The sequence below is a fragment of the Podarcis melisellensis genome (assembly GCF_964234715.1).
Source record: "Podarcis melisellensis genome assembly, chromosome: 15".
In the NCBI taxonomy this organism is placed as follows: Eukaryota; Metazoa; Chordata; class Lepidosauria; order Squamata; family Lacertidae; genus Podarcis; species Podarcis melisellensis.
This window is the reverse complement of record NC_138532.1, coordinates 16259813-16278182: the sequence shown is the minus strand read 5'-3', so window position 1 is coordinate 16278182 and position 18370 is coordinate 16259813. Positions and strand designations below refer to the sequence as shown.

At 50.3% G+C, this 18370-nt stretch overlaps 3 protein-coding genes across 3 annotated transcripts in view; 2 read left to right on the top strand and 1 right to left on the bottom strand.

The window, feature by feature from the left end:
- The first annotated feature begins 2914 nt into the window (after window positions 1–2914).
- Window positions 2915–12424, top strand: LOC309357674 (transgelin). The gene is made up of 5 exons (XM_081890055.1): window positions 2915–3031; window positions 7672–7877; window positions 9162–9333; window positions 10184–10286; window positions 11765–12424. Exons 2-5 carry the CDS (start codon window positions 7698–7700, stop codon window positions 11907–11909), a joined length of 600 nt encoding a protein of 199 aa, XP_081746181.1. The 5' UTR covers window positions 2915–3031; window positions 7672–7697; the 3' UTR covers window positions 11910–12424.
- LOC309357673 (transgelin-like) overlaps window positions 2937–18370 on the top strand; it is a 42279-nt gene continuing 26845 nt past the window's right edge. Inside the window, exon 1 of the mRNA XM_081890054.1 lies at window positions 2937–3031. The gene's annotated coding sequence lies outside the window, so the exon portion shown is untranslated. The remainder of the gene's footprint in view (window positions 3032–18370) is intronic.
- Window positions 14541–18004, bottom strand: LOC309357687 (proprotein convertase subtilisin/kexin type 7-like). Its single transcript, XM_081890075.1, has 3 exons — window positions 17801–18004; window positions 16763–16880; window positions 14541–15820 (listed from the first exon to the last, which is right to left on the bottom strand). Exons 2-3 carry the CDS (start codon window positions 16862–16864, stop codon window positions 15464–15466), a joined length of 459 nt encoding a protein of 152 aa, XP_081746201.1. The 5' UTR covers window positions 16865–16880; window positions 17801–18004; the 3' UTR covers window positions 14541–15463.

Sequence of the window (18370 nt, the reverse complement as noted above, 5' to 3'; positions counted from 1 at the left end):
TCAGGGTTCTGTCCCCCTTGCTTTTTAACATCTCTTTGAACCCGCTGGGAGAGATCATCAGAGGGTTTGGGCTGGGTGTTCATCAGTGTGAACCAGTGAAGGAGGTGAAGGTCCTGTGTGAGTGTCTGGAGGCGGTTGGAGGACGGATGGCAGCTAACAGATTGAGGTTGAATCCTGACAAGACAGAAGTACTGTTTTGGGGGGACAGGGGGCGGGTGTGTGTGAAGGACTCCCTGGTCCTGAATGGGGTAACTGTGCCTCTGAAGGACCAGGTGTGCAGCCTGGGAGTCATTCTGGACTCACAGCTGTCCATGGAGGCGCAGGTCAATTCGTGTCCAGGGCAGCTGTCTACCAGCTCCATCTGGTACGCAGGCTGAGACCCTACCTGCCCGCAGACTGTCTCGCCAGAATGGTGCATGCTCCAGTTATCTCTCGCTTGGACTACTGCAATGAGCTCTATGTGGGGCTACCTTTGAAGATGAACTGGAAACTACAACTAATCCAGAATGTGGCAGCTAGACTGGTGACTGGGAGCGGCCGCCAAAACCACATAACACCAATTCTGAAAGACCTTCATTGGCTCCCAGTACATTTCCGAGCACAATTCAAAGTGTTGGTGCTGACCTTTAAAGCCCTAAATGTCCTCGGCACAGTATACCTGAAGGAGCATCTCCACCCCCATCATTCAGCCCGGACACTGAGATCCAGCTCCGAGGGCCTCCTGGCGGTTTCCTTACTGTGAGAAGTAAGGTTACAGGGAACCAGGCAAAGGGCCTTCTTGGTAGTGGTGCCTGCCCTGTGGAACACCCTCCCACCAGATGTCAAGGATTTAAACAACTATGTGACTTTTAGAAGACATCTGAAGGCAGCCCTTTTTAGGGAAGTTTTTAATGTTGGATGTTTTCTTGTGTTTTTAATATCCTGTTGGAAGCCACCCAGAGTGGCTGGGGAAACCCGGCCAGATGGGCAGGGTATAAGTAATAAATTATTATTATTATTAACCTTTAGTTATTTGTACAGTGCATTTCAAGTGTAAAAAGCAGCTCGCGCTCTCTCTCTCTCTCTCTCTCTCTCTCTCTCTCTCTCTCTCTCTCTCACACACACACACACACACACACACACAATTACAACAGCCCTGCAAAGTAGGACAGTATTGCTCCCCTGTTGCTAAAGTGGGGACTGAGGCTGAGAGAAGATTTACCGGTACTTGTTTAAGGCAGCTAGCGCATTTGTTTCCAGATATGGATTTGAACCAGTGAGTTCTGCCTTAAGCTTGACTACTATCCTGAGCCCACTTCTTTCTTTCCTCATTTTTACTCTCCAGAAAGGCTTTATTTACATTATTCTGGTGGTTCTTGTAACCTGTGTCCCCTGCACCTTTTCCAGCTGCAAGATTACTTCTGAAGGATGCATCAAGCAGAGCTTCAGATGAAGATACGAAGCTGCAAATACCACATTTCTCAGTCATTTGTATAGCACTTACCACTTACCATTCAAAACAAAACAAATTCCTTCCAGTAGCACCTTAAAGACCAACTAAGTTAGTTCTTGGTATGAGCTTTCGTGTGCATGCACACTTCTTCAGATACCACTTACCATTCAGTGATTAATTATGTAAACTAAAAATTAAAAACCCACACCAGACTTGGAAACTGGGCTGGATCTAGACACATCAAAGAAGCATTTCAGTTAAATGTGTTGCAAACTTTGTATGAGAAATCAGGTTAGCAAAAATAGAACTCCAGAGCGCCATCTGCTGTCACAGTGTTAGAATACATAAACAACGCGTATAAAGTGTTTTTGTTCTTCACTAATGTAGCTGAGTTCCTGGATTCAAATCTCAACTCAGCTATGGACTTAGTGGAACAGCTCACTCCCTCACATCAGCCTCGGTTCCCCAAATGTCAATTAGAAATAAGTTGGTGTCCTGCCTTACAGAATTATTTACTATAAATCTTGTAAAGCACTTTGTGGTATGCAGCTGCGGTCAGTTCTGGCGGGGCCAAGAGCTCGAGTCAAAAACACAGGGGGATGAGGAGCCAGGGAGGGCTCTGACTGTGCAGCAAAAACTCCCATCATATTGGAGATTCAAAGTTGGCGAACTGTTACAATACCTGTTAATCTCATGTGGAAGAATTTCAGGGCATCTTTATTGGGCAGATGTTTAGATCCATGTGGGGGAAAGATATTCATCCATTACTATCTTAAGGAGATCTTTACAGTAGTACCTCGGGTTAAGTACTTAATTCATTCCGGAGGTCCGTTCTTAACCTGAAACTGTTCTTAACCCGAAGCACCACTTTAGCTAATGGGGCCTCCTGCTGCTGCCGCGCCGCCGGAGCACAATTTCTGTTCTCATCCTGAAGCAAAGTTCTTAACCTGAGGTACTATTTCTGGGTTAGCGGAGTCTGTAACCTGAAGCGTATGTAACCTGAAGCATATATAACCCAAGGTACCACTGTACTCAGCAGGGAGGGACTAGATGGTTGCAAAATCTTGCACCCAACATCTTGAGGGGCGTTAGGTTGTAACTCACTAGGTGTTGCAAAATCAAGAGTTCTTATTCAAACAAGGTTAGCTCTCACTGGTACCTTATTCCTCCCGCCCCTCAACCCTAGCAAATTCTTTGTATTCTGACCTCACAGGGAAAGCAGTGATGAGGTCAGAGCAGAGCCCCCCACCTTCCTTCCCCCCTCCCTCCCTCAGCATCCTCTGAGCAAAGCCTGGAACAAAGTCCTGCCTAAAAAAGGACCGACTCCCTCTGGTCAGGCCCAGGCAGAAACCACCGTCTCTGACTTAGGCATGTGGGGAATGTCTCTGGAAGGCTCCTTCGTCACTGTCTTTTGGAGTCTTTCCCCAAATATGGTGTCTGGAGAGTGGAGTGGTGTGGGGGTGGCTTGGTGGGGAAGGGCCGGCGATGATGTCACTGGTCAAGGAGCTGGAAGAGCCTTTTAGCCCCAGTCCCAGCCTCCGCTGGCTGCAGAGCGTGGCCAGAGCATCATCGGAGGAGAGCAACGCAGAGCAGCTCCTTGTAAGTGCCTCTTTTTAGGTGTTCTTGGGAAACGTGTAGGGGGTGCTGGGCAGAGGGATGAAGGAGCTGCTGAGCTGGTTATGCTGATGGCAGTGCAGCACATTTCCAATGACTTAAGCAGGCAATGGAGAAGTTGAACGTCCCAGGAGCGTCTGGTTTCTTCTTCACCTGTAGTGAGCCAGACATGCTCTTGGAAGAAAGGCAAACAGGCGATGGGATGGATACATTCCAAACTCTACTCCACAGACAATCCATGGCTAAATGGGTCCTCCATCTGCAGCGGCTAATACAGACCCTCCAAGCGTCCCTGTTCCTAGGGACAGTCCTGGATTTACAGAAGCCGTCCCTGTTTCTGATTTAATCCCGGAATGTGCCGCTTTTCCTTAGGACGTCCCTATTTTCATTGGAGAAAGCTTGTAGCTAAGTGACCCTCAAGCCAAGGAGATGAGCAACTATACAGTGGTTCCTTGGGTTACATATGCTTCAAGTGACAGACGCTTCAGGTTACAGACTCCGCTAACCCAGAAATAGTACCTTGGGTACTTTGCTTCAGGATAAGAGTAGAAATCGTGCTCCGGTGGCACGATGGCAGCAGGAGGTCCCATTAGCTAAAGTGGTGCTTCAGGTTAAGAACAGTTTCAGGTTAAGAACAGACCCCAGGAACGAATTAAGTACGTAACCAGAGGTACCACTGTACAACTATACAGGCAGCCCTGTACGGGGAAGTTTTCTAATGCTTAATGTTTTGTTGTGTTTCTGTACATGTTGGAAGCCACCCAGAGTGGCTGGGGCAACCCAGTCAGATGGGTGGGGTATAAATAACAAAATTATTAATCTTATGGACTAGGACATCCCTATTTTCATTGGAGAAATGTTGGAGGGTATACTAATGGGCAAACTTTAAGGAAGGATAATTCTCTTCTTATGAGCTTCCTGAAGGCATCTGACCGGCTGCTGTAAGAAAGCAGCTCTCCTGAGCCTGAGGGACCCTTGCTGTGGTCCGTTCAGCATTCCCAACTAGAAAGAGGCAATCTTTGGCCAGCTGGGATCCACAGCTTCTGTATGCGCTGCCTTGGCTGTGGCCCAGGCTGGGTGGGTGAACTTGAGTCAGAGCAAGGAAGGGCAGCTGGATCAGGCACCTTCTCTGAGTTCTCTTGAACTTTGTGCAGGAAAGTAGCCAGAAGGGTCTGGTTGGGGGAACTTGCTGCAGCTTGTAGAACAAGCACTGTTTTGCACAGGCAAATCTGATAACAGACTGGTGCTATTTTTCGAGCCTGTCGGTTGCATAAAAAGAATCGTTGCTTCTTTGGTACCCTCTGAATGAACCTCTGCAGAAGTCACTATTTGCCACTGATGCTTCCTGTACAATTTCCTATACATAGAATCATAGAGGGACCTCAAGCTTCATCTAGTCCAACCCCCAACAATGCAGGAATCTTAACTAAAGCGTCTGTGACAGGTGGCCACCCAATCTCTGCTTAAGAGCTTCCAAGGAAGGAGAGCCCACAACCTCCCAAGGGAGTCTGTTGTGCTGCTGAACAGCTCTTACTGTTTCCCTCCCTGATGTTTAGATGGAATCTCCTTTCTTGTTACTTGAAGCCATTGGTCTGTCTCCAACCCTCCAGAGCAAGAGAAAACAAGCTTGCTCCATCTTCCATGTGATGGCCCTTGAGATCTTTGAAGATGCCTATCATATCTCCCCTCAGTCTCCTCTTTTTTAGGCTAAACATACCCAGCGTGTTTTGTTTGTTCAAAACTATTTTGCACCAAGAGTGTGACCAGCAGCAGAGTGATATATATGGGGGGCAACCAGGGAGCCAATGCTGGCCACAGGTATGTGGCTAGTGGACCATCATGCTAGCCTTGGTAGCTTCTCTGGCTGTTTCTAACAGATCAGCCTTGGATATTCTAGAGTGGCTCTTTCCATCCAGCGCAGCCTGGCCTTCTGTGGGTCACTGTGAGGAAAGCCTTTGGGATATGCTTGCGTGCCCCAGTTCCCAAGCAGTACATTTTGTGCTCCATCGGAGAAGTGTGCCATGTGGAACTTGGCTTTCACGGAGGCTGCGAAACAGAGCCTGGGCAACAGGCAGGGAAATAAAGACCTGCAAAAGCATCTCTCTGCCCCAGGGAATTAATCTCCAAGGAGCTTTGACTTCAAGAAAGTGAAGGGAACACTAAAGTAGGGATCAACCTACCTTGACAGGTTTGGGATCTGCTGGGGTGGGGCAGGGCACAAGGAAGGCTGGTTGAAGCTGTTACTCAAATGTGTCGAAGAACAGGGAATCTTTGCCATCCCTACTTTCCAACCTCCCTTCCCCCAGGTCTGTGGCTGACAGCACCACTGGGAAAGTTGAGGTACTGCCCATCCTTCCAGGCTGTGCCTCTTGACTGGAGGGTCTTCCCAACAGGATGCCTGTGCTAGTGGAATTCCTAGAACCATAGCAAGGGGCGCTGAAGGCGGGATGACCCCAGGCACCCATGCTGTATATAGTTGTTGTTGTTGTTGTTGTTGTTGTTGTTATTGTTATTTGTACCCTGCCCATCTGGCTGGGTTTCCCTAGCCACTCTGGGCGGCTTCCAGCAAACTACAAAAACATAATAAAACATCAAAACATTAAAAACTTAATGTTAACAAAACATTAGAAACTTTATAAAACATTAAAAACTTCCCGATACAGAGCTGCCTTCAAATGTCTTCTACAAATTGGATAGTTCTTTATCTCCTTGATGTCCCATGGGAGGACGTTCCACAGGGAGGGCACTACCACTGAGAAGGCCCTGCAGCATGAAACGCGCTGCAGATTTTAGCGTTATGTCCGCATTACATTCACACCTTTCCTGCAACGCAGTCAAGGTGGCATGTATGGTACCTTCCACATTTTATCATCACAACCCTGTGAGGTAAGTTAGGCTGTCTGTCCCACAGTCATACCTAAAGGGTGGGGATTTGAACTCTGGTCTCCCAGGTCCTAGTCAAACACTCCAAACATGATGCCACAGGTTCCCCACCATAGACACTTATTTTGGCTGGCATAAGAGAGCTCGCAGCCTCAGCTCGGAGCCAGCACAGCCTTCCTTCACCCCCACTTCCAGTGTCAGCGAGTCCCAGGCTTTTCAAGCCCAGGAACACCAGCGCCTTGCCCGACAGAGCAAAAGATCCCAGGCTCACTGCCTCGCCACCAGGCCTAGCTTCCATTTAACACTTAATGTGGGGCTCTGAGGCATCAGTCTCACCAGCCAAGGCTTACAGTCAAGACCGGACTTACTTGGAACCTGAACATTTCAATACTGGGAATAAAAGACCTGCTGTGGAACTTGTACATTTGGTGACATCTGCATGTGACAATGTGTAACGTCTGCATTTGGTGTGAGCCATTCAGCCAGTCTTGGTGTGCATGATGCACCAGTGCGCATGGAAGTCGCTTTCTGGCGGGACGATTCCATGAGGATTCTCTTCTTTACTTCGGAATAAACTATTGGCATACCTTTGTCCTCCCATCAGATGCCGGAGAGCAAGAGAGGGTTGGGGCAGATGGAGAGCAAAGGGCACTAGAGGGCAACAGCCTCTGGGTCGTGCTGGTCTACAAACAAGGACTTTGGGCCTCCGCCTTCTACACAGTGGCCTTGTTGTAGCATCCTCTTTCTGGCAAAGGTTGCTAAGCAAAGTGTTGGCAGTTTCCCAGATGTAGCTGGGGTTTTTTAGTGTGTGTGTGTGGAAAGGACAGAAGTGCTGAGCAAATGCCTTATCTAGGGTTGCAATACATCTGGGAAATCCCAGACATGTAATCTTTTGGGGGGCCAACATGCAAATGTCCAGGGGTTTTTGGGGGGGTTAGTTTTATTTGGGGGGGGGGTTGCACGTGGCTTGGGCTCAGGCCCCTCTGCATACTGCAACCGCTGCCAGCCCAAGCCAAGGAATGGGGCTGGCGGTGTCTCGACCTTTTGAGATATGGCAACCTTACCTTATCTGTTCTTTGGCCTTTTCTCTGCAGTCAGAAATAAAGTTTATGCATCTCTACCCATCACCCGGGACGCAGGTGGTGCTGTGGGTTAAACCACAGAGACTAGGACTTGTCGATCAGAAGGTCGGCGGTTCAAATCCCCATGACAGGGTGAGCTCTTGTTGCTCGGTCCCTGCTCCTGCCAACCTAGCAGATCGAAAGCACGTCAAAGTGCAAGTAGATAAATAGGTACCACTCCTGTGGGAAGGTAAACGGCATTTCCGTGCGCTGCTCTGGTTCGCCAGAAGCGGCTTTGTCATGCTGGCCACATGACCCGGAAGCTGTACGCCGGCTCCCTCGGCCAATAAAGCGAGATGGGTGCCCCAACCCCAGAGTCAGCCACTACTGGACCTAATGGTCAGGGGTCCCTTTACCTTTTTACCCATCACCCACAAATGTACACAGATGGGGAAATGGGAATGGTTCTTAATTCAGATCCCTCTGGGATGCAGAGGGTGCTGCCTATCTTGCTGGTCACATTCCCATGCTCCTGACCCCAGCTGCTCTCCATGTTTTGCTCTGTGGGGCAGGGACAGGGGGGCAGGACACTCCTGGCATCTGCCATTCTCCCAGAACCCACTTCCCGGCTTCTCTGACCCAACCTCACCTCCCTGCCCACCTCTCTTTCTGTCTTCCCAGGTTATCCTCCTCTTTCTCCAACAAGCATGGCAAACAAAGGACCTTCCTTTGGCCTGAGCAGAGACGTCCAGGCCAAGATTGAGAAGAAATACGATGATGAATTGGAAGAGCGACTAGTGGAGTGGGTTGTGCTCCAGTGTGGGGCAGATGTGGGGCGCCCCGAACGTGGCAGGCTGGGCTTCCAAGTCTGGCTGAAGAATGGCATTGTAAGCACTGAACATCCCACTGTTTGTCTCTTTGTCTCCCTGACCTCGGGGCTCAGCTGTGGACTGTGTGGTGTAATGGCAAAGGAAACAGTGACTCAGGGCATGAAGAACATTCTCTTAAACTGCCCAACTAATCTTGTGAGCCCCTCACCCACCACTATTTGATCGCGGGGTTCCCAGGTTAAATGGGGGGTGGGGGTGGGACAAAGATTCCAGGCCTGTGAAAGCCATGGGATGCAGGCAGCTTCCATCAGTCCATCGGTTTCTTACAATTGCAGCCCACCATTTTCCCATCGTGGAGCCCAAGGCAGCAGTGGCGGGCTTTGGGGTCTCAAATTTCAGTGGCCCCCTCACACTCCGTTCGAAATCATAATTGCAGCATCTCCAGCAGCGCCCCTGAGGCTCCTCTCCCAGGGTGACCAAACCAGTCGCGCTCCCCTAAATCCATCTCTGAAGGCAGCGTGATTTGTGCCCAGGCACTCGCCTACCAAAGCCCTGATCATACCTAGGCCTGCTTAGCTTCAGTAAGAGGGTGGCTTCCTGGGCCTTCAGGCCATATCCCGGGGCCCGTTCTGTTTGGCCACTTTGGCAGCTACACTTTTGACCTGCTCCAAGGTTTGCAAACACAAATGCTTCCTTGAGCCAGGAGGAAACCAGTCTGTCAAATCAAACCAGAGAACCACACATGCCCTCACCCAGGATTATGTGTGAGGTCTTACAAAGCTTGCTCCTTGTCATTGTCACTCTCTGAAATAGGGGAGACCCCGGTCTCTCTTATGGGGTTTCCCAATACATTTTGCCACCTGAGATCATAGCATGATAGAGTTGGAAGGGACGTTGAGGATCACCTAGTCCAACTCTCTGCAATGCATTAACATGCAGCTGCCCTGTATGGGGATTGAACCTGTAACCTTGGCATTATCAGCACCATGCTCTAACCAAATGAGCTATCCAGGCAGAGATCATACACACTCACATTCACACACTCCTCATCCAAAAGCCAACTGGATTGGCAGCTGACTCTTCCAGAGCTATCAGGCTGGTTTAGGGGACTCAGGATAAACTGTTTGGTATGCACGGCTCTGTCCTCCAACAGAGGGAAATAGCTGGTGGGGGGTCACAAAGAAGAGCTGGGGGGAATCCACTTCTGCCTCCCTTCCGGCACCTGCCACCTGAGGTGGCTGCCTCATTCTGTCTAATGGTAGGGCCAGCCCTGGGGTTTCCAGTGATATGTGATGGTCGAAGCCCTTGAGTGACTGTGGCTCCCTTCGCTTCCTCTGGCAGATCCTAGGCAAGTTGATCAACAGTCTTTGTGCTTCCAAGCCTGTGAAGATCCCCGATACTCCTCCTAGCATGGTCTTCAAGCAGATGGAGCAGATAGCCCAGTTCCTGAAGGCGGCAGAGGACTACGGCGTGGTGAAGACGGATATTTTCCAGACGGTTGATCTGTTTGAAGGTGAGAAGATGAGGAAGGCCTTCTGAGGCAGGTGGCAATGAGAAGGCAACAGAGAGCTCAGAAAAAGTGGAAGGGAATGAGTGTGAAAATGCCTCTTGGCCTCTCCCCTGTAAAATTGGCATGACGTTTGCCTTCATGGCAATAATGCAAAGTAAAGTGTCATTGTATAGTGAACACACAGAGAGGCAGGCAGCGGCATCTCCCAGACGGTGCAAAAGCAAGGCAGGACACGAACCCAGTGCAGTCCAACCATCTAGAGCCCATTCAGATTCAGACCTCTGCTAACATTTCTTGCCCCTCCTTTGGAATATTCTACCTGGCTGAACATTTGCTGGAGGAATATTGGCTTTCTAGGTTCAAGCTCTGTCTAGGTAGAAGCTGCCGGGACCCCAAGAGATGGGGAGCCATTTCCAGTTCCCTTCTGGCCAACTATTTTGGGGGAGGGGTTTACATTCCAGTAGTGGGCGGGGCCAGAGGCAAACGTGGGTGGAGCAATGGACGTGAAGCTGCTACAGCTTCTATGCAAACTCCCACGCACCCCCCTCTGTCCTCCACCCAGATAAGACACAGGCACGATCCGAGTTCAAGGACACATTTCAAGCCAGGCAAAAGACACTTAGCATTTGGAGGACCAAGGGCTCTGCACACCTGGTTTACTTCCTGAGCCTAGGAAGCTGCCTGTTGCAGAACCAGATCCTTGGCCCGTCCAGCTCAGTTTGGGCTACTATGACTCAAGCTTTCCCATCCCTAAGAACAGAGACAATGTGCTAGTGAGTTGTGGCTCTTGAGAACATCGTTGGTGCCTTGACTCAGCCCAAACTAAGAATAATCACCTTCTCTCTCATCCTAGCGAAGGACATGGCCGCAGTTCAGAGGACGCTGATGGCCTTGGGCAGCCTTGCTGTGACTAAAAACGATGGACAGTATCGTGGAGACCCTTCCTGGTTCATGAAGTAAGTGGCATCTGAGCCTCTCTGGGGAGTGGAGCCAAGAATAGCAGCATGTGGATCAGGCCCAAAGGGATCTTGTTCTCGTGTCCCAGTTGGAGGCCACAAGCAGAATCTGAGTGCAACAGTTGCCCTGAACCCCAATCTACCCCTACCCCTAGGAAAGGGTATTAAGAGGCATTCTGCCCATTCAGACTTGGACAGTATTCTCACAAGGGTCATGGAACTCAAATTCAGTTCAACTTGCCATGACTATAGCATTCACCTAGTGAATGCTTCCATTTCCAAATCCCCAGTGCTATAATGCGGAAACTCATCCTTTGGCAGCCAGATTTCTACACGAAAAGGGATTCCTGAGCAATAGACATCAATTTAGATGCAGAATTTGTGTTAATGTTCCAACAAACAAAGAAATAAAAAACTCAGGGGGCAGGATAGTGATTTGGGGGATGATGAGTAGGGCTGGGCAATATCTGGTTTTCAACACTGGGATACATCACCAGCTAAACATGATGATATACCAATGTATCGTGACGTCTGAAACAAGGATGGAGCTATGTAGAGGTACTGGCTGGCTTCACGATTTTCCCTGCATCATGATTTTTGCCGGTGGTTTGTCTTGTGATTTGCTGCCTCCTGCGGAGTTGTTGTTTTTTTATAAAAAAAATATTTAATCATTTTTTCAATACAAACCACCAAAAAACACATACAACAAAAACCACAATAACACTAATAACACAATTTAACAATTCAGATTTGAGTACTGATATACCTATAACTACACCATTTTAACAATATTTCCCCACCTCTCCTCCCCCTACTTCCCACCACTGTCCGCCTTATCACTTAAGTATTCCTTCCAGATTTCTTCATATTTATCCATTCTTAATTTGCGTCGACATGCAATTCGTTCGTATGTGGCTAGTCTGTCCATATTGTCAATCCATGTGCTCAATGGAATCTTTTTGCAGCTCTTCCAATTCATCAAAACAAGTTGTTTTTTGCTTCAAATATGGCACGGTACATCCATATTTTTTTTACCCCTTGTAAACTCCCACGTTTCCGGTATATAATTTAGAATTAAATTAAATTCCCCTAAATAACATTTTTTTATTACTCTTGCTATATATATCCTCACCTCGCACCACAATGATCTTAACATTGGGCAGTTAATCATCATATGTACTAAGTTCGCATTTTTACTCCCACATCTCCAGCATTTGTCAGAGTTAATAGGGGCTGCAGGAATTGAGAGAAACATTGGCTAGCTTCACGCTATCCCCCACACTGTGATTTTTGCGTTGCACACGCATGCATAATGATATATATATGATATATATATGATATATATGATATATATATGAGAAACCGATACCACGATATGGACTTCAAACCACTTTGGGCCAATATATCACCCAACCTTAGTGGCGAGGACTGCAAGAAGTGAAATTGCTGACCCTGTTTTCCTCTCTTTTTTCCTGCAGGAAAGCCCAGGAGAACCGGCGGGACTTCTCAGACAGTCAGCTGAAAGAGGGCAAGAACGTGATCGGTCTACAAATGGGCTCCAACCAGGGTGCCTCGCAGGCAGGCATGACAGGCTATGGCCGACCCCGACAGATCATCAGCTAAGCAGGATGCAACCCTCCCCACCCCCTAGCAGAACTGGCCCTGCAGCTCCTGCACAAAGAGCCCCAATGCCACGCCGACGAATCATGCCGCAGGGGCAGCAACGGCCGCCAACTGGGAATTTTTTGGGAGAACCTTTCAAAATCACCTTAACTCTGCCCCAGAAGTTACTACCTGGGAGCAGGAGGATTCTTACAAGGTTGCGACATGGCAACAGCCCCCCCCCCAAGCATTCTGCTTGCTTCATCTCCACGCCAAGTGCCAGTCCCTTGCATGCTCGCTGCTTTGCTGCTTTTGCCCCTTGCAAAGCTGAGGAAGTGGCCATTCACAAAGCCAAGGGCAGGAGGGGAGAGGGGATATTGAAGCCCTGGCAATGGAAATCCTTGTCCCTGATGCATATTTGAACGTGGCTGAAACTTGCACATAAGTAAGACCTCTACGTAAGTGGTGGAGGGGAGTGTGCCTCTCACCCATTTTGTACTTTGTTGTTGTTCATCCATTAAAAACAATGACTCTTTTTTTTAGGCTGTTTTCTTGGCTGTGTATTTGGAGCTGCGCCTTTCTGTTGCTGCAGTTATAATGCCGGGAGTAGAAGGGCAAACTCCCTAAAGTCTGGCCCCTGGGGCTTCCCTGCTTCTGGGCAAAGTGCTAAAGCTAGCAGGTGTAGGCTGAGCCCTTTAGGAAGGCAGGCCGAGCTGTTGCCAAAGCACCCAGAGAAGCTATTTGCTTCATCGCTCTGTTGGCTAGAGCATGGTGCTGATAACACCAAGGTCGCAGGTTTGATCCCCGTGGGGGACGGCTGCATATTCCTGCATTGCAGGGGGGGCCCCGATGATCCTTAGCGTCCCTTCCAACTCTACAATTCTATGAAAGGCAGAGAAAAGTGGCCAAAGAGTGGCAGTCCTCTTGGGAACTTCCCTTTCAGTGTTGAGAGGGAAAACACAGCAACAAGGAAAAAATGCACTTTAATAACCTCCTAGCCTTGAACATGAGACTCTGGTGTGCTGGTTTCCCTCAATAGCTGCAAGGATCTTCACATTGGCCAGGGTTACTCCCTCCCTGCATTTTCTGCTTGGAGGTGCCTCTCCAAACTCCCCTCCTCCAAAATGCACAGGGAAAGCTACCCCAGCTCACTGCCCAGCCTCCTGGGCATAGCTGTCAACTTACAGATTTGAAAATAAGGGACCAGCAGCCTCAAAAATAAGGGATCAAGCAGCCAAAATACCGTAAGTGATTTTAGTCAACCAGCTGAAATATGAAGTTCAAAGGGACCAGATAATTTGGGAGAGCAGCACCGGTTTTTAGCCCTTCGTTTCCAGAGGTTGCTGCTCAAGACACCAGCTGATGAAACACTGCAATTAAATAACTACAAGCAGCAACCACTTTTCACGCAAAACGAAGTCCAAGCTGCGAAGATGCTGCTGCAGTTCTGTATCTTTTCTGTATCAGTTCCATCAGGCGGGAAGGGGAGAAGGGGGGGGGAATAGCGCCCGAAGTAAACCCGCAGATCAGACCATCTATGCTTGTCTACTACTACAAATCTATGGGAGAAGCGCTTGTGGTTCTTCCTCCGCTTTCCCCCTCTATGGTTAGCCCTTGGAACACCTGCCCGCACCTCCGCCTCCTCTCTCTCAACTGCTTTCTCTATGGTTGCCTTCGCTCTCCTCTCAAGGCTCCTCAGCAATTCATAGGCTGCGCCAGGCTGCCCATCTCATCTGGGTCCTTCGGCAGCACACCCACAGTACGGCCTAGCAGGAGCGGCGGCGGGCAGAGGGGAGGCCCCAGGCAGAGATGCTCAGTTCGGCGGCTGCGAGGAGGATGGCGGCGGAAGGGCCCAAGGCTCCCGGAGGCCGAGGCTGGTGAGAGGAGGCCGGAGGGGGACGGGACGGGCAGCCAAGCAACATAGTTGGAGCCTCCCTCCTCCCTGGCTGGCAGGGAGGGAGGGAGGGAGAGGAGTTGCTTCCTTTGAAACCCGGAAAATTTAAGGGACATCATCAATAAGGGACAGCAGCGGGACAAGGCGCTGGGATAAGGGAGTTTCCTGCCAAATAAGGGACGGTTGACAGCTATGCTCCTGGGTCATGCAAATTAAGCAGCTTCCTTGAAAACTAGGGAAGTTATTTTACTGCCCTAAACCTTGAGGTCTCCCCCCAGCACCCATGAAGAATGGCTCAGTTTCCCTCCCTTGAAAAGTACACCAACCGGAAGCAGGAAGTTGGGAAGAGTGCCGCTTTTTCCCATTTCCTTTCTCAGCTCTATGGGCTTTGCCAGGGTTCAGGCCAACTAGATCTTTTCTCAAGATCCCTTGGAAACACAAGTGTGGCTGCTGCATGCACTCTTATTTCCGCCTGTCTTTTGGCAGGCAGGGGAGAGACATGACCAGTGAGGCTGGCACCTGCTCATAAATCCAAAATTGGCCAGCATACTGAAAGCAGTTGGCAACCCCGCCCTAAAACTTGATGGATTCATCTTATACAATATATTTATATTCCTTTCTCTTGCTCTAAAACCCAGAGTTCAAAAATTGCTAATATACCCCACCCACCCTTTCCTGTATTTTTAATAAGAAGTGAAGCTTATATGTGTATTTCCGACGTGTCGCTTGAATAGAAAACAACAGAAAAGGAGAAGGCATATTTTAATGGGTTTATTGGAAAGTTGCAAAGAAAAGCTTTTTGCTGTTAATTAAAAAAAAACACGCCCAACTGATTTAGAAAATAATAATAATTACCCACCCATCCCTGCAAAGCTGGATGACTTTGGGAGTGGCACAAAGGCCTCACTTCTTCTGCCTACAGAAGACATACGTGTCATTTCTTCCCAATGGGATGGGGGTCGCAGCAGAAGCAGAAGCCGCCGCACCAGCAGGAGAACGGCTCATGCAGCTGCCACCAAAGACTGTTTCGTTCATTGACGTGGTCCCAAGCCAGTGCCTCCACCCAGGCCTCAACTCCATGGAAAGCTGCCCATGCTCTGCTCCTGATCCCGGCTGTGTCAGGATATACGTACAGAAAGGAAGTGCATTGAATGATACCCTTTTGGGTTCCAGTGGTGGAGGAAGGCCCCCAAAAGCTGCTCCTCTTTGACATTTGTCAGCAGCAAAGCAGGTGACACAGGCGGGGGCACTGGGACAGTGTGAGAAGGCTGGCAGGCAGGGGGCACCGGCCAGCCCAGGGTCTGCTGCGCCATTTGGCAGCAAGATAAGGCAGCGAGTTGGTGAGAGCCCATAGGCTCCTGTCCGCAAAGTTTGTGGGGCACTGCAGGGGCAGGCTTCCTCTGCACCCCACCCCCTTGGCACACCCCCAGATCTCAGCCCCACCACAGACACTGAATAAGGCTGCCCACCCGCGGGCAAGGCTCAGCCTCTGTGCCAGCCACAGGCACCCTGGCAATCCCATGGCACAGGCAGTGGCCCCCAAATGCAAGAAGGGGCCAGGGTTAGGGGCAAGCTGGGCTACCCGCAGAGAGATGATTCCGTCGGTCGGACTTCCTCGTTGTGTGCCAAACCCAGGGAAAGCGCTGGTTCAGTTTGCGTGTCCAGGGCTCTGTGCCAGCAGTCAGTAAACCCCGGGTGAGGTAGCCTGCTCTTGCTCCGGGAGGTTCAGCAAGCCTCTCCCTGCCGATGGTCTTGGGGTGCCCGCAGCTCCGCCTGCCACTCTTGCCTCCTCCTCCACCCCCAGGCAGGATGGCTGCTGCTCCGGCTCCAGCTCCTTCCCTCCATACAGGGGGACGGTCTCCTCCATCTCTAGCCCATCCTCCAGGCTCTTGGCTGTCCTGCCTTCCGAGGACCACGGGCAGGCCATGGCGTTGCCGCAGGCGGCCAGGTCAAAGGTCACGCTGTGGCGCATCAGGAACACCTCCAGCATGTAATAGAAGGTCCAGAAGACAGCAAAGCAGCCCAGCAGCATCAGGGTCTGGGAGGTCAGGAGGGGAGAGAGAGGGGTCGTCAGAACTGGCACGGAGTAAAGAAACCTTCGCAAAAGACAACAGACCTGGAATGAGGGAAACCAGGGAGAGGAGGGCATCCTGGCTGAAACAGGAGTTCAAAGTTCCTATGGTCTTGTGAGCAGTGGAAAATATTGGGGGGGGGGGAGTGCTTGGGTGGTTTTTCACCCAAGTGGCACAGAATCTGCCAGCAGAATAAGCTTTGCTAGAAAGGGAGTGGAAGTCATGTCTGGCTTGGCTTGGGCCACAATCCTGGCATTCAGTAGCCTTGGAGACTCGGTCTATGGCTGGCCCAGTATCACCCAGTGAACTTCACGGCTGGCCAGAGAGGCAGTGGGTGAATGTGGTCTTGCCAGCTGAAGTCCAACACGCCAACCTCTGGCAGACCACCCTTTGCCACCCTGAAATTATTCTGAGCCTGTCGGCGGAACCTAACCAAGCTGAGCGCTCCCTGAGGTCCATGGCTAGGGGGAGCTGACATGATGAGGCCCTGCATGTCAAAATTTGCCACTTCCACCACCCTAGTCTAGCCACCCTCCCCACCAATTAGCCGATGACCCACAAGGCTGAGATAAACCTCACTGAACACACATGTTCCAGGGCTTGTCTGCTCTAAACCAATCAAAAAGGGACCCCATTATTCCACTGACCAAACCCACAGTGGCCCTGTTGTGCTGACTATCACTACGTCACCGCCCAAGCCCCTGCCCCTCACTAGCTCAGTAGGTAGGGCTTGAGACTCTCAATCCTAGGGTTGTGGGTTTGATTCTCCACATTGGGTGAAAAAATCTTGCATTGCAGAGGGTTTGGATTGGATGAACCTTGTGAGACTGCTTCCAATTCAACAATTCTATTATTCTTTCTCCCTCCACTGCCTGTTGAGGATCCTGCGACAGGCAGGTGTCCATTACCTTGAGGGTGTTGGTGGTGATGGTGTAAGGCTCCTGCTCAGGGATCTGCAGGCCTGGTGGGCAGGGCAAGGAAAAATCGCTGTCCAGGTATCGCCCACTCATGGCCTCTTCAACCAGCCTGCGGGAGAAACAGCCTTTTCTGAATTACACCCAACAGGCAGGGGGGCGATTTTCCCTTTCTTCCCTTCAGCCAGATTTTTAAGGCAGGTTCCTGTGGTCTTCCCTCTCTGGCCAAAGCCTCCCCCCGGCCCCGGCCATTTTTTCCAGGTTCCTGTTCTGACAGGGCCCAACCAGAAGTCCTTTAAGGACAATCTGAGTGAAACGGCAGCGCTCCCGGCCACACGTGGCCTCCGAGCGTGAAGGTAGTGCAAAAGCCACCAGACAAAATCATCCAAGGTGGCTCATGCTAGCTAGCCAAGCCCCATATCACAAGGGGGGGGGGGAGAGTGAAAGCCAAAAAACACCCTTCGGGTCATTGCTAGTCTGACCTAAGAAAAATTACTTCCCCCTCCCAGTTAGGGTAACCAGGCCAGGCCCAGAACAGAAGTATTTATCTGCCTTGTAAGCCGCCTTGAGTTTGTTTTGTAGTGGAGTCACTGAACACATGAAATTGATCAGGGGGAATCCTTTCCAGTGGGGACAGAGGAGCTACAAGAGCTTTTTAACTGGGCATCCTCTTGCTCCTGACTGAGACTAGGGCTGGGTGATATATTGACGCATCACCCAAAACCGGTTTGAAGTCCATATCACGATAGTGGCAATATATTGTGAAGCATGATGTTTGTGACTATGCAAAAATCACAATGTGGGGGAAACCGTGAAGCCAGCCAATGCCTCTACATAGCTCCATCCTTATTTCAGACATCGTGACAATATTGTTATATTGTGATGTTTAGCTGGTGATTTATATTGTGACGTTGAAAACTAGCTATCACCCAGCCTTAGCTGAGATAGAAATTTGGAGTCGAATTGTCAGGCCTGGCCCCCTCCTAGCCTCTCTGATGCTCGTGCCTCTGCCCCAAATCTCACCATCCTTACCTCTGTCGCTCCTTGATCTCGGCAAGGGCCCACGAGGATCCGTACAGAGTCAGCTGCCAGTGCTTCAGCACACCAGCCCCCAGGGTCTCGTCCCCTGCAACGGAGAGGCATTGGCAGGAGAGACTAGCGAGCGAGAGGCTTGTGGGAACACACAGACAGGGGGCAAGAGGGGAACTCGCCACCTCCCAGAACAACAACAACAACAACAATTTATTATTTGTACCTCGCCCATCTGGACATGCAAATGTCCAGGGTTTTTTTGGGGGGGTTAGTTTTATTTTTTGGGGGGGGTTGCACATGGCTTGGGCTCAGGCCCCTCTGCATACTGCAACCGCTGCCAGCCCAAGCCAAGGAAAGGGGCTGGCAGTGTCTCGACCTGTCCTCTTTTTTGCTTTTGAGATATGGCAACCCTACCTTATCTGTTCTTTGGGCTTTTCTCTGCAGTCAGAAATAAAGTTTATGCATCTCTACCCATCACCCGGGATGCAGGTGGTGCTGTGGGTTAAACCACAGAGACTAGGACTTGTCGATCAGAAGGTCGGCAGTTCAAATCCCCATGACAGGGTGAGC